We start from the raw sequence: 15,048 nt of genomic DNA, 5'->3' as shown, positions 1-15,048 counted from the left end.
CATCAGAAGATCTCTGATTACTTCGCCAGTAGGCTCCATTCTCTGTTTTAACACCTGTGGTTTGTGATTGTCTTCAGTTAATGAGGGTGTGGTGCCAGGTGGCTGAAAGAACTTGGAAGTAACCACTTGCCTAGTTGCCATGGGCACCAGGCAGTTTGAGCCAAGTGACTTGCTGGGTGGGTGGGTGCAAAGGTGTTATGCACGTCTAGGGTGTCTTTTCCTTCTGTCTCGTATGCAGAACCACCTGGGAGGAATCTCTAAACCCTATAACTCAAAGCAACTTGGAGAGGAAGGGGTAGGGTGTAGCTTTAATAGTAGGAAGAATAGCATGGTAATGGTAACGGTAATGGAAATGACATCAGGCCAAGAGTCTGGAAGGAGTAAGGAAAGTGCAAGTAACATTTATTGAGCACCTTCCTCACGCCTCCGTCTGTGCGTGGCACTTCCACATATACTTGCCAAAGCTGTGCAAACCTGTTGCTTTCCATAATGCCTACATTTAGCATATCGTACGGAGAAAACAAAAACATGTAAACTCATTGCAAAAAAATTTTTATTTCTATCGCTAAAAACAGTCACCATTTTTATGTAGTTCAGTTGCCTGCCACACTTGCAAAGCATTCCATGTATTCAAATGGCAGGCCGCTGTGGATTTTCCGCCTTTAGAATTGGCACGTCCAGTACCTTCTGTTCACTGGTGAGGTCCAGGGGTCTGTAGAGCAGGGAGTGCATGACCCAGGATGGGTTAACGGGACTGTTTCAAGTCCACCAGGATGGGAAGCGTTAAATCCGGAGAAGTAGCCTCACTGCAACCAGAGCCTGGTGCGGCTGGCAGACTGCTCTAGCAGAGCTTTCTTCCGGCATGTATGGAAGCATGCCACTCAGCTTTGTCCTAAGAGGCTTTGTCCTAAGAGGCTTTGTCCTAAAGGGGTTCTGATTAGGGCCTGGCATTCCAAGGTATGTAACAAGCATTCCAATAAGCCAGGGATGAGAGTCTCCTTTTAGCACTTAATTCTGTAGCTATTGATTTGCCCGTGGTTATCATCTATATTAGCTTCATAATTGACAAGAGAAAATGTTAGTTATAAGTCAAGGAAAGCCACTTCAAACCGGCTTAAGGAGATCAGGCAATTTTGTTAGCTTTCCAAAGCTGGAAGAAAGTTGAGTAGCCAAAGCACAGTAGAGCAGGACACAGCTGGACCAAGAGCCTGGGACCTAGGGGTGTGAATACCATGCCAGGACTCTCTTGTCGTTCGTCCCTACTTCTTTCCACACGTTGGCTTTTTTCTCTCACACTGCAGCCTCGCCTCATCCGCGTACGGGGAACATGACCGCTGACAGCTTCTTTTGCCTCTGCAGAGGGACTGGCCTGCATTTGGCTCCCAAGTTCACAATTTTTTAAAAAATTTTATTTATTTATTTTTGAGAGAGAGAGAGAGAGACCAAGAAAGAAAGAAAGTGAACTCAGGGGGGTGGCAGAGAGAGGGAGAGAATCCCAATGCAGGGCTTGATTCCGTGAACCGTGGGATCATGACCTGAGCCTAAATCAAGAGTCAGATGCTTAACCGACTGAGCCACGCAGGTGTCCCCCAGGCTTACAACTCTGGAGACAAGAACCAGCCCCTCCCTGGACCCATCAGCTGTTCCAGGGGGTAGGAACAGGCTGCTTGGTCAGGAGCACTAAGGGTTGGTTCTAGAAGAGAGAGGGTCTTCCCAGGAGAAGAGACGGTGCCAGGCAAGCATTATTGTGGATGTCCGCTGTATCAGCTACCACTTTAAATCTGTGCTTCTCTCTCTTAGAAAGAGCTATGTAGAGGCACCTGGGTGGCTCAGTCGGATGAGCGTCCGACTTCGGCTCAGGTCATGATCTTGTGGTCTGTGAGTTCGAGCCCCGCGTCGGGCCCTGTGCTGACAGCTCAGAGCCCGGAGCCTGCTTCGGATTCTGTGTCTCCCTCTGTCTCTGCCCCTCCCCTGCTCATGATCTGTCTGTGTCAAAAATAAAGAAACATTAAAAAAAATTAAAAGAAAGAGCTATGTAACCTATGTAAAAGCTGTATCTACCTTTTCCTTAAGGTATGGAGACATACAGGGGATGTGGTGTTCATATTTGTTCCACACGTGCTTTAGTAAAACTATTATTTTTAACTTGTTTTCTTGGGCTCTTGGATAAAAGTCTGGCACAAGGTTTATATCAGCAGGTGTGTGCAAAATCACAACTCAGGGGATGTTTGAATATGTGGTTCAGTGTGATTTGTAAAATAGTTGCAAAAAATGGATGTTTATTTAAATGAGCTCAGCTTCTTATTGGGCTCATTAAGAATACAGTTGTGAGGACAACAGAGGAAATCCCATACTCCAGATTCTTTCTCTGAAAATGTTGGTGGGGAGAGAAGGAGGCGGAAGCAAAGAAACATTGGTTGCTTCAAGTGAGGACCCTGGCTGTCCTGCAGAGGCTCTCCTCCACCTCTGTGGCCTATTCTGGAGAAAAGGCTTTATTTCACACACTTTTTAGAGTGACACTGTGGCTATTCAGAGAAAGTTGGTGGATCTCAAGGCTGTATCTGTTAGGTATAGTAACTGATGGGATGGTACTTGACCAGTGAAATCTTGATCATTATTCTTTTAAAAGAGTCAGGACTTTTTTCTCCCAAAGTTTATTTGTACAACATGTGTTTCAACTTAGCTTTATAAACAGAAGCTATAACCAACATATTAAGGGTAAGTACAGCTTTGCAAGCAGATTCCTGCATAAATGAGAGCAGTGAAATGGTCTTTGTTTATGAAAATAATAAGCAAGATATAAATTAAAAAAAAAAAAAACCCTAACCCCATACTGTATCATGACATCTAGTAGTAATGAACTCAAGATGTCACTTTTAGAAAACATGGGTAGGTGACAGCAGCTCTGTCCTGGTGTCCTGGGCTCACCCTCTACAAGCTGGCTATTTCCAGAACATTGCAGTTTTCCTTTCCTGACCTGACAATCAGCTCTTCCTATTTTCACCGAGTATAGTTAGTTAATCATAGAATGTGCCTAACCATACATAATTGAAGGAAGGTTGATATTATGGCCTAGAAATCCACAGGCCTCATCCGTGTTCTTAGAGAAGGCATCCTTCCTTCTTAACCGGGTCTGTGTAAAGATGTCAAATGAATACATTTTATTTGGCATAGTGACCTTTATAGCTTTTAGTTTTTATCCTCTTAAGGATTTTAATGTCTTGCTCCATAGTTTTTAAAAGTAAACATTAAAACACATAAAGCATATGCTCCTTAAATTTTTTAATTTTTTTTTATTTTTTTAAAATTTTTTTTTTCAACGTTTATTTATTTTTGGGACAGAGAGAGACAGAGCATGAACGGGGGAGGGGCAGAGAGAGAGGGAGACACAGAATCGGAAACAGGCTCCAGGCTCCGAGCCATCAGCCCAGAGCCTGACGCGGGGCTCGAACTCCCGGACCGTGAGATCGTGACCTGGCTGAAGTCGGACGCTTAACCGACTGCGCTACCCAGGCGCCCCTCCTTAAATTTTTTAAATGTTTGTTTATTTATTTTGAAAGAGGGAGAGAGTGCGTGAGCAGGGAAGGGGCAGAGAGAAGGAATGAGAGAATCCTCGCTGTCAGTGCAGAGCCTGATGTGGGGCTCGATCCCGTGAACCGTGAGATCATGACCTGAGCTGAAATCAAGAGTGGGACACTTAACCAGCTGAGCCACCCAGGTGCCCCTTTCTTAGTTTGTTTTGAATACCCATTATGTGCCTGGTGTAGGTGGGGTAGTCTCTTTGGGTAAAAAAGGCATAATGGTTCCTTGAGATGCTCATGGTCTTTTGGAACATACAGGATTTAGACACTAAATAGAGAACAAGTGTTTAGTGAATCTCTGATATCTTTTCTGCATATAGATTTTCAAGTTTTTCATACCTTTCTCTGGGCATTGATACGAGTCCATTCTTTGTGCCCAGCAACATGCCAGGGGGTGTAGCATTGTGATTAAGAGTCCAGGTTTCAAGTCAATAAACACGGGTTCAAAACTCATCTTCTCCATTTAATCTTCCTCAGTCCCAGTTTCTTTATTTGCAAATATATAGTAATAGTACCTACCTTTCAAGGTTGGTATGATGATTATGTGAGGTCATGCATATAAAGTACTAAACAAAATGAGTAATCAATGAATAAATATCAGGTCTTAATATTATGCATAATAGGAAGTAGGAGATCTCTACCCTGCCCTCAGGAAATTCACAATCTATTTGCAATATAAAGTACATATGGCTTAAATCACATGGGAAGTTCATGAAGCAACCTGGTGAAATTGCCAAGGGCAGACATAGATTGCATTGCTGTTGAAAGGATTCTTAATGGAGCAAGTGAATTTACAATGAGAGTTAAATTAAAACTGTGTCAATTAAAAGGAGAGAAAGAGCTTTTCCGTAAAGGAATGGCTAATGTCAAAGTGTCAGTCAAGATCTGGTAAAATAGGAGCGCCTGGGCGGCTCAGTCAGTTAAGCAGCCAACTCTTGATTTTGGCTCAGGTCACCATCTCACCGTTTGTTAAGTTCGAGCCCCACGATGGGCTCCACGCTGACCGCATGGAGCCTGCTTGGGATTCTCTCTGCCCCTCTCCTGCTTGCGTGTGTGCGTGCTCTCTCTGTCTCTCAAAATGAATAAATAAACATTAAAAAAAAGGTTTAATTAAAGATCTGGCAAAATATATGGGAAGTGGCCCAGTTTGACTGGACTACGCAGGGAGAGTCTTTTTACTCCCATTTCCATTTGGAGAAACCAAATCGGAAATAACTCTCTTAAGTGCTACCTTCATCAGAGATATCAAAATATCAAGGGAGTTTTTAGCCAGGAACTCAGTATTTGGTGGAGATAGGCTGTAACGAGGCTCTCAGAACCTCTACCTGGGTTCTGCACCCCCTGCCATCTGGAAAGGAGGAGGCTCAGGCTTGGGAGATACACGAAAGGCAAAAGGGGCAGACGTGGCCCCGCGTCTTCCTCTTCCTCATCTATTTGGCTTGGCTTCCTCACTCTGGTAGCACTAAGACTCTGCTTGGGATTCTCTCTCTTCCCCTCACTTTCTGCCTCTCCCCTGGTTGTGCTCTCTCTCTCTCTCTCTCTTAAAAAGAAATAAGCTGAAAAGAAATAAACTGAACTCAAAATGGTTCTTATCTGGGTTTTGACATGCTGTATCATGGCTTATTTATAGTCCTTATGACTGCAAACTGGTTTTGCTAGTAATAGTTACAGCTTTGCCTTATGCCTTTTTGAATTGAGAAATACAGTGGCTTTTTTACAGTCTTCCTATGTGACGTACAGTTTATAATATTTATTGTTCGGCTAATGTCTATCAGCAATAGTTAATTGGTAGTTTGTACCTCTACCGACCTTCAACATACAGGGGCTTGTTTCATGGCTTCTAGATTCACTTGGAAATTAGTGCATCAAAGGGGTACCGCATAATGACAAATTGTGCTTGTGTTTACTTTCATTTCCAAGGTGAATTGTTTTTTTTTTCTTCCCCCTTCTGATATTTGCAAAGAGCCCCAGTTGAGAACAGTTATGTGAATAAGTCATCATGACCTAAACAAAATGTTAACTCTTATTAGTAGGTGCATCTTTTGCTTATGTATGGTTCAGATTTGAGTTTTCTTTACCAAAATCTTTTTTTTTTTTTTTAATTTTTTTTTCAACGTTTATTTATTTTTGGGACAGAGAGAGACAGAGCATGAATGGGGGAGGGGCAGAGAGAGAGAGGGAGACACAGAATCGGAAACAGGCTCCAGGCTCTGAGCCATCAGCCCAGAGCCCGACGCGGGGCTCGAACTCACGGACCGCGAGATCGTGACCTGGCTGAAGTCGGACGCTCAACCGACTGCGCCACCCAGGCGCCCTCTTTACCAAAATCTTAAGTAGTCATAGATTTACGGAAAAGTGAGATAAATATTGAGAGTCTAACTAAAAGTACTTTCTATTTAACTCCGTCATTTACTTATTCATCCTTATAGTCTTTCCTGCATTAACTCAGTTTTTTTTTCTAACCAGTTTGCCATGTATGTGCAGTTTCCGACATTGGGTATATAAAAACAAATAGGAAGAGCTCCCAGCCTGAGAGGAACTCACTACCTAGTGAATATTCACTATAAGCCATAAGAACCCCTTTCTGTTCTATAGCCAAATGTTGAGCCAAATCTATTGCTAAATCTCAGCAAAATAGCATGGCCATTATTGCCTCGCCATATGTATGTCAGCGCCTGACACGCTTTTATAAAAGGTAGGAGGCAATTCTCTTTTTTGCTTCAGCAGATTTGACATCTTTCCCCCCATTTTAGCCTGCTGCAGATTCAGATGGTACAGATAGAAAGCCCTGAAAGTGTATACTTGTGCATTTTTAAATGTCCCCTACTACACTCTAACCTCCCCCTGCTTTCCAAATGTTGCCATTAGTGGTTACAATAATCATCTGTAATGTTAGCTTCTAAGAACCACAGTACAAGAGCTTCTTTTCTAATTCCCCAGATGGGAAGGAACACATGTACAAGCCTGTTAGAGTTGCAGAAACTAGAAACAGTACTGTGTGGATTTGTATTTTTGGAACTCTTTGGGCTTATTTAAGCACTCCAAGTCAAACTTAGATATCCATTAGGAATCAAATACCAATTCAGGGGAAACTCATGTGCCACACCAAGGCAAGTAAATTATATTAAAAGTAGTCCATAAAAGGAACTCCTGGAAACAACTATTTTCCTATTCAGACTACAGTTTCATGTACTCTTTGCAGGATGCCAGATGATAAATGTTGATTATATAAACCGGGGTCATTCCATTTGTTTAGAGGACTGTCTCCGAGCATTTTTGTTTTTTGCTTAAATAGAGCAGTGAAATGAGAAGTTAGAGAGTAGGAAAGAGAAATAATTATAAATTATCCATAGGTGTATGGAGTGAAGCTGCTAATTAAAAAGGGTTTCAGTTGTCCCTAGTTTTTTGCAGTGTCTTGTTTTGTTTTGTTTTGTTTTTTAACCAGGTTTTGTGACTTGTAGTTAGAGCCTTGACCTTTAACAGGGAAATGCAGTCACTGAGGGAAGATATCTGACAATCAATGTTAGTTCTTTTTTTATCATCTTACTTTGAGGTGAACAATCTAACTCTAAAGAGAACTACTCGTATACTTAGATCATAAAATGAATGTCTCTCTGAATGTGAATTTTTTCAGCTTCAACTTTAGTTTTAGATATTTTATGAGTTTTAGGGTTGTATTATATAATTACATAGTTTCTGTTTGTTGCGACTGTATTTTTTAAAATTTCCATCCTCATTTTACAGAAAGGAATATTCAAGGTTGAATACTTTATCATCTGTAAAAGAGTTAGTAATGATAGATAATTTCAGATTCCCAATCTTGATTTTCCTTTTGAAACCACTAGTTCTAGGGACCTCGGTATATTATGGGGGACAGGAGCAGGGAGTCAGTACTGAGTTTCCAGATATCACTGGTGAAACGTTTGTAAAGCTGGTTCCTGAAAACCGCTAGGTGTGGAGAATAAAGGTTAGAAGTTAACATTAATTTGTTTACTGCTGTACTCATTTAGCAAACATCGAGTGATTTCTATGTTCTGGGCACTGTGCTGAGGTCCTCCTCTTACATACTTCCTAAGTCATACTACCTAAAACTACATTCCAGAGGTATTACAAATCTACATGTAAAAATACAATGTTAGATGAAATGCTAGGGAAATAGTTATATAACCTCAGAGTTGCTGACCAGATTTAACTCTGTAGAAAGCTCAGTTTTCTCAGGGGCGCCTGCGTGGCTTAGTCAGTTAAGCATCTGACTTCAGCTCAGGTCACAATCTCACAGTCCGTGAGTTTGAGCCCCATGTCGGGCTCGTGCTGACAGCTTGGAGCCTGGAACCTGCTTCAGATTCTGTGTCTCCCCCTCTCTCTCTGCCCCTGCCCCACTCATGCTGTCTCTCTCTCTCTGTCTCAAAAATAATAAACATTAAAGAAAAAAATTTAAAAAAGAAAGCTATATTTTCTGTGCTGTTGTGAGTCCCTAGACAAAGTAAAATGTCAAAAGCTGGGCTGAGAGAAAATATTTATAACACATGTGATAGACAAGGGTTAACGAACCTAACAGACACCAATAACAAGAAAAGTCCAAGAGTCTTTAAGCAAAATGGGCAAAGGATTTGATCAGAAGAAATGACCAGTAAGCAAGTAAAAAGTTGCTCATCTTTAGTCATTGAATCTCAGCTGAGCTACCATTTTCTGGCAGTCAGACCGCCAACATTAAATTGAAGAGTGACAACAGCTAGTATTATCAGGTTATTCAGGATGAGCAGAAACAGGTTCTCTCTCTCATGCTGATGCAAATTCCTGGTCCAAATGTAAATTGCTGTACAGATTTTAGAAAAATAACCCTACACTGTTAAAGTGTAAAATGTTCATAACCTTTGATCCAACAAACTCGGTTTTAGTTCTTAATTCAGAAATATATGTCCCACTGGAAAAGAATATACATATCTTTATCCGAGGATATTTATTGTAACACTGTCAAATGGCTAAGAAGTACAGACAACCTGAATGTCTGTTGCTAGGGGAATGGTTAAAAAAAAAAAGAACGAAATCCATGCCATGGAATATTATGTGGCTATTTGGGAAGCAGTTGGTAGAGTGATAGGTGTAATACAATTCCATTAAGGGAAACAAAACAGAAGGTTAAAGAGCTATTTATTTGCACGTGTATGTATGTGTGTATGTTTTTGTGCGCCTAGAAAAAGCTGTTTGAGGCCACATACACAGCTAGTATCGGTCACCTTTAAAAGGGAGGGTAGAAGAGCTTTCTTCTTTCTAAACTTCTGTATGGCTTGACTTGTTACAACAAGCCTAAATTTTGTAATGTAAAACCAAAAAACAACTGGGAAGTAAAAGAGGAAAAAAAAAAAAAAGAAGAAGAATGAAAAGGGAGGGGGGCGTGTCACAGAGATAGAAAATCAGGAGAGCATAGTTTCTTACAAGTAAGAAACTGAGTATTTCCAGAGGAAAAGACATCATCCATGTCAAATACTGTTTGGAGATCAAGTAAGATAAGGCCAGAGAAGCATTTGCTGTGTTTCGTGGATGCCTTGGTGGGGGCAGTCTTGATGGGCTGGGGGGTGGGGGGAGGTCAGAAGGTTAATCTCATGTGCTAAGGGATGAGTGGGAGGGAAGGGAGTAGAGACCAGGAGTGCAGACCATTCCTTCAAGCAGTCTGTGATGGAGAGGAGAGAGGAGAGAGAGGAGAGAATGCAAGGGGTTGTATGTTGTATGGTAGAGACCAGCACGGTTCTTTTCTTTCTTTTTTAAAATTCTTATTCTAAATGGGAGAGACTTCTGGTTCTTGTCCCTTTGTATCCCTGCCACACGTGCATACTGTAGGCACAATAAAAGGCAGAGCAAGGATGATGTCAGAGCTGAGCTGGCTGGGTGAGATGACCAGCTCCCCACGATGCAGGAAAGGAAGGGGTAAGGTTAGTTTAGGACCGAAGGAAGGACATCATATCTGAGGTTCTCAATGCTCATGGGCAGTAATTCTCGAAGTCTAGTTTGGGACCCTCCTAGGATGGCTGCTGAGCCCTCCAGAGGACCTTGAACCAATCCAGAAATACAGGCCAGTTCTTACCAGTCCTTATGGGTGAAAGATGTGTAATCCTATTAAGTTTTTAAAAAATTTGTATTTGACTTAGAGCCAATACCAACCAAAAGTAAAATTGTCAAGGGTTACTAAAATCTGATATTCACGAAGTAAAACCAGCATGCTACTAGAGTTTATTCTAATTCAGTAGTTTATTCAGAAGTCTGGCAAACACTTGGTGCTTGGCAATAATCGCAAATCTGTAAAACCCACAGTTTTGAGTCAGGACACTTCATCAGTGTTGGATTGAGTTGGTTATGACATTCAATTATCACTATTCTTGCTTTTTGATTATAAATTACAGGAAGTTTAGCTTTATCATTATCAGTTTTGTTTATTGTGGGTTGTTAACCTCTCAGTGTTTCTTGGTGCATATTTGGATCAACAGTGTTTTTGTCTTATATTATTCTTATAACCAGGCTTTTAAAATATGCAAGTCTTGTGGTTCATGTATGAATCATCCATAATCGTTTTGCAAAGGAGATGCGTATGTAACCCCCTGCCATTTGCTTGTATGGTGGCACAGTTCATAGTGATGTGTTTCTTGGGAACTTTTGCTATTTAAATAACTTACGACATACTACCAAGGTATATACAATAAAATTACTGGGCATTTTAAGATTTTGTTGTGGTCTTATGATATAAATCATGTTCATAACTCCTGTTTTTCCTATAAAAAGAAAATTACAAGCCATCTACGTGTATTGTAGGAATTATGAGCTGTTACACATATTTTTAGCAAAATGTTTACTATGACTTTTTAGCTATGTTTTTGACTAATTCTTGGTTATCACCAGATTCACTTTTCCCCTCTTGGAATGTGGGAACAAATGAGAAGGTGGGAGTCTTTTCCTCACCATGGTGGGCTTTGATCAGAAAGGCTGAGAGCCATCACTCTAGGGGAGTGACTGGCACATGGTGAAGGATGTACAAAGCTGCTTAATCCGAATCCAGGTAACCCACACGCTGTGGCCTCAATGCCAGTGGGCTGTGAGCTCAGCACCAGGAAGATGTTCCAAGAGTAGGCACTGATGACATCGTGTTTTTCACTCCCTACTCAAGGATGTAAACGAAGACCCTGGAGAAGATGTGGCCCTCCTTTCTGTCAGTTTTGAGGACACTGAAGCCACTCAGGTGTATCCCAAGCTGTACTTGTCACCCCGAATTGAACAGTAAGTATCAATGCCATTAATTTTCCGCAGCCTGGTGTTTCTCCCTGTTAGCCAAACATGTCTCGCTAATTCTTTTGCCCCTTTGGAACTCTTAAAATGATTTCTCTTTACTGACTTCTGTTTCCTTAAACATGACTCGTATCAGGAGGTTAGATTGCAGAGTAAATGTAGTCAGTATCTGCCACTGCAATCTTTGGATGAGTCTTAGTTGTGCAACTTGTGATATGAATACTGTACCTTTGTAGAGAGAGATGAGTAGGCAGACTGAATCCGAAATTGCGACTCCTTCCAAATGTTCCCTGGGTACATATGGTTATAGCCTAAAGAGGACTACTGAACAGCATCCTATCCAGTTTCTTACGTTTTTGTACTAATATAGTTATTGGTAAAAATGTAACTCGTCTCCTGAAAATATTAAGCAAAAACATATTCAGAAGTTAATAAAGGTAATACTAAAAGCAGATAGCTTAAGAAGATGACACGTTTGAATTACTTTTCTGTGTCTAAATAGCGCTGTGTCATTTTACACAACTTTCAGGCTCTGTGGTACAAGTAGTTTGATAGCACATTTGTGTTTTAACTAAGTAACTTTACTCGTCGGGAATGAATTTTACAAGGACTGGCCTCACAATGTGCTTATTGTTGGCTCACATGCTTCAGAAGCTTATTCTACTTCAAAGGAAGCTGAGGCTCATTGAAAATAGATTGTAAGCAGATTTGGTTGGAAACTTCTGACAGGATAGATTTCTCATCAGCAGAGAGAGTTTTTAACAGACTCTGATTGAAATGTATTATTAAAAGTCAGTCAGGGTTGGCAGATTTCTGTCTGTGAGATGTGGTCGCCATCCAGCATTCATATACTGAGTCATTTTTACCCCTCTGGCCCTCGTTGCTCTACTTCATGAATCATGGCCATCCTATCTTACACACTGATACAAGATACAGGTGTTTCTACTCAAATACGGATGACTGTGAGCATCAGGCATGCTCTCATTTATTTATATACCACTGAGAGCACCTAAGACAGGATTTTACAGTAGCAGGTGTTCACTGAATGTTTTAACTTGTAATCGAAAATACTAACCCACGTTGGTAAGAGGCCAAAGAATGTTGGAGGCAGTACAGTGAACTGCCAATAGGCAAGGGCTCTCGAGTCAAGCATACCTGCTTTAAACCCAGGTCATGCCACTTACCAGTTGGCAGAATATTTTGCACCTTTGAACTTGCCTCCATATAGGGATGGCGATACCTATTTCAGAGTGATATTTTGAGGATTATATTAAACACTGTTCTTAAGGCATTAATTGCAGTGCCTGGCACTATAGCAAGTGGGAGCTATTAATGTTATTATGATTATCAATACAGTTCACAAGAGAAGAATGAGTGAGTGAGAGTGCGTGGTTAGGACAAGTTGGGGCCGAAAAGGAGAGGATGGGTAATAAATGAGCAGATACCAGCTATAAAGTAGTCACTCTGTATGTACATGCTAAGTTAAATTCAGAGGGTATTTTGGTGATGAGAAAAGAGATCTCAATGAAACAATCGCAAGATGTAGGTAATAAGAATCTATCAGTTAAGCTGCAGACAGGAATTTGCCAGCTCAGAAGAATGATTTTCCCAACACCTACATTACTTTTCTTTTAAGTTACTGTACCCGTTTGCAAATAAACTTGCTAATAAAATATTTCTCCCTCTAAAATCTAAGATATGATGTGATGAATTATCAGTGAAGGTTATATTTTAAAAGTTAATTCCTCTAAAATCTAGCTTTCTGCATGTGTGAGTGGGGGAGGGGCAGAGAGAGAGGGGGAGAGAGAGAGAGAGAGAGAGAGAGAGAATCCCAAGGAGGCTCTGCACCATCAGTGCACAGCCGGATGTGGGCTTGAACTCACAGAACTGTGAGATCATGACATCAGCCGAAATCGAGAGTCAGACGCTCAACTGACTGAGCCACCCAGACGCTCCACTGACTGAACTCACTTGAACTTCTCTTAGCTTACTGTGCACTCCCGGCCATGTGCCTTTGCTAAAGCTATTACCTCCATGTACAGTGTCTTCTCTAACACCCTTTTTCTGTTGAAATAGACCTCTCCAAATGCCGTCTGTACCATTTTTCCTGAGCACCATTGGGCTGCCTTCTCTGGCCATTCCCTGAACTCTTAGAATACTGAATTTATACCCATTAGAATCTGCTCAACACAGATTTAGTTAGTGATGTGTATTTGTTTTCCCATCTTTTGCTAAACTGCAAGTTACTCAAGGGCAGGAACAAGTCTTTTCGTTTCATTAATGGTTTTACAGAAAGGTGGCACATGGGGAACAGTAGCCTGGTTGGCAGTATTTTAAAGGCTCAACATGTAATTCTTACAAGAAAAATGGAAAATGCTACACTGAGAGCTCTTACATTTTTTTCCAGTTGATACAGATTAACTTAGTAGAACTGCCTTCGTAATACCATTGAAAACTGCCAAAAGTTCTGACATCCTTGAGTAGAAGTTTTAAAAATGAGTTTTTTAGAAAAAGGTTAAAATGGAAAGTGGTCAAATTGTGGTATGACTTTCTGAGGGCTTCCATTGTTACTTAAAGTTTTTAATATCTTTGGTTAACTCTTGCAGAGTTGACAGTACACATAGAACAGAAGTGGTGTCATTTCAGTAAGGCCAGCATCGTAGGATAGATTTTAAGAACTGAACGAGGAGAGGTTGGTACTGGTCTTCGATACTGTGTGAAGCTCTCGTTAGTTTTCCATGGTTCGTACCATCCTGTCAACTCTGAGCCGTCCAAACATTAAGTATGGCCTCGGACTTGGAGAGTGCTCTCAGGAGTCATGAGGAAAGCATCCCGTGTGGACCCGCCCAGAACCGGTGCCAGACGCTCGCCCTGAGCTGAGGTTTGTTACTCCTTTTGGCTGCTGCTATGGTTCTTTCTAGGAAGTCCCAAGCCCCATGCAGTGCGTGTGACAGACACGGATCTGGGCAGGACCAGTGGCCTGGTCCACATTAGGTAAAAATTGGCAAGAAGAGACTTGCATTCTTACCACTCTGTGGGCCTGGAAAGATACGTTGAGCCTGGGACATAGTGCCTTTCAGTCTGGCTGATGTCCCTCTGCCCCTGCATGCAATGGGCAGGGACACTGTGCTTACACTAACTAGTCTTAGAAAAGGGAAAGGCCTCTTTGGGTCTTGTCTTCATATGTGCGAAAAGGGATCAGTTTGCTGTACCCTAAAGATTTCTAGGGACATGGTTCCCAAATGGCCCCACGTTAGACAATCCCCACAAAAGGGAACATCTGTCAGAGACATCGGGTGGAAAACTTCCTGAGTGTATTATAATTAATGAGGCTCTGAAATGCAATCCCACTTCAGAAGCCTGTCTTTTTGCCCAAGGCCTGGAAGAGCGGTCTGGTGTTTCTGGCAGCACTGGAACATGACTGCACGCCTTTATGGTGTTTAGATGTATGTTGTTTCCTGATCTCCCACCGCGCACGTATATGTTGTTTCCTGATCTCCCACCGCACACGTATATGGCTTGCAAAAGTAAACCTTCCGAGAACTTCGTGTTCTTCTCGCACACGGGACATTTATGAAATACGCATATTTCAGGCTCTCTATCTATACATTTGTTTTCCCAGGAACCCAGACCAATCAGTTAAATGAGACACTAAGTACTGTTCCTTAAACAAAACAGAACAAAAAAGCTAGTGGTCAGTTATGCAAAGTAGACTTTGGTTGAAGATGAAGAGAGGGGAAGGAACGTGCTTTCTAAACCAGTTGCCTTTTTTTCCTGGCAGAAAAGCTGGACGTGTGAAGTTACATCCTCGGAGCCGGCACCAATCTGTTCCACCTTTCCCTCCTCCTCACGCTGCCGGCTCCCAGCAGCGACAGCAAGGGTTAAACGGGCGGCAGAGGCTGCCCAATTCTCTTTGCCGAAAGGTGTGGGCCCATTTTTTGGCTTGAGCCAGTTGGTGGGAGTGGTTTGAAGAAAACCAGCTTGTCACTCCCTGTGCTGTTCCCACTCGGTGCATAAAAAGAGGATTTCAGCCCCTGAGGCAGACCAGGTGGCATCTTTCACAAGTACAGAATTTGTTTTTAGAACTTTTTGTTGTTAAGTTACAGTCCGCCTTAGAAGTAAGTACTCAAAGCTTACCAGCCCACAAACACTCCCCATTAGGGAGGCCTGTGTGCCTGCAAGGATCCACGCA

The 15,048-nt window shown here is 41.8% G+C and overlaps 1 protein-coding gene across 2 annotated transcripts in view; it reads left to right on the top strand.

Annotated features, from left to right (window-relative positions):
• The window catches only part of BABAM2 (BRISC and BRCA1 A complex member 2), a 400,562-nt gene that overhangs the window by 206,074 nt on the left and 179,440 nt on the right, over positions 1-15,048 (top strand). For both annotated transcript variants that reach the window (XM_047069871.1, XM_047069870.1), the window contains exon 7: positions 10,738-10,847. In XM_047069871.1, the coding sequence (XP_046925827.1) occupies positions 10,738-10,847 (110 nt within the window). The remainder of the gene's footprint in view (positions 1-10,737; positions 10,848-15,048) is intronic.

This window comes from Lynx rufus, unplaced genomic scaffold (genome assembly GCF_022079265.1).
Source record: "Lynx rufus isolate CCGP_SWC_20201006 ecotype Redwood Valley unplaced genomic scaffold, mLynRuf1.p SCAF_8, whole genome shotgun sequence".
NCBI classification, from domain to species: domain Eukaryota; kingdom Metazoa; phylum Chordata; class Mammalia; order Carnivora; family Felidae; genus Lynx; species Lynx rufus.
Note: the sequence above shows the minus strand (reverse complement) of the source record. Positions and strands in the feature narration are given on the sequence as shown.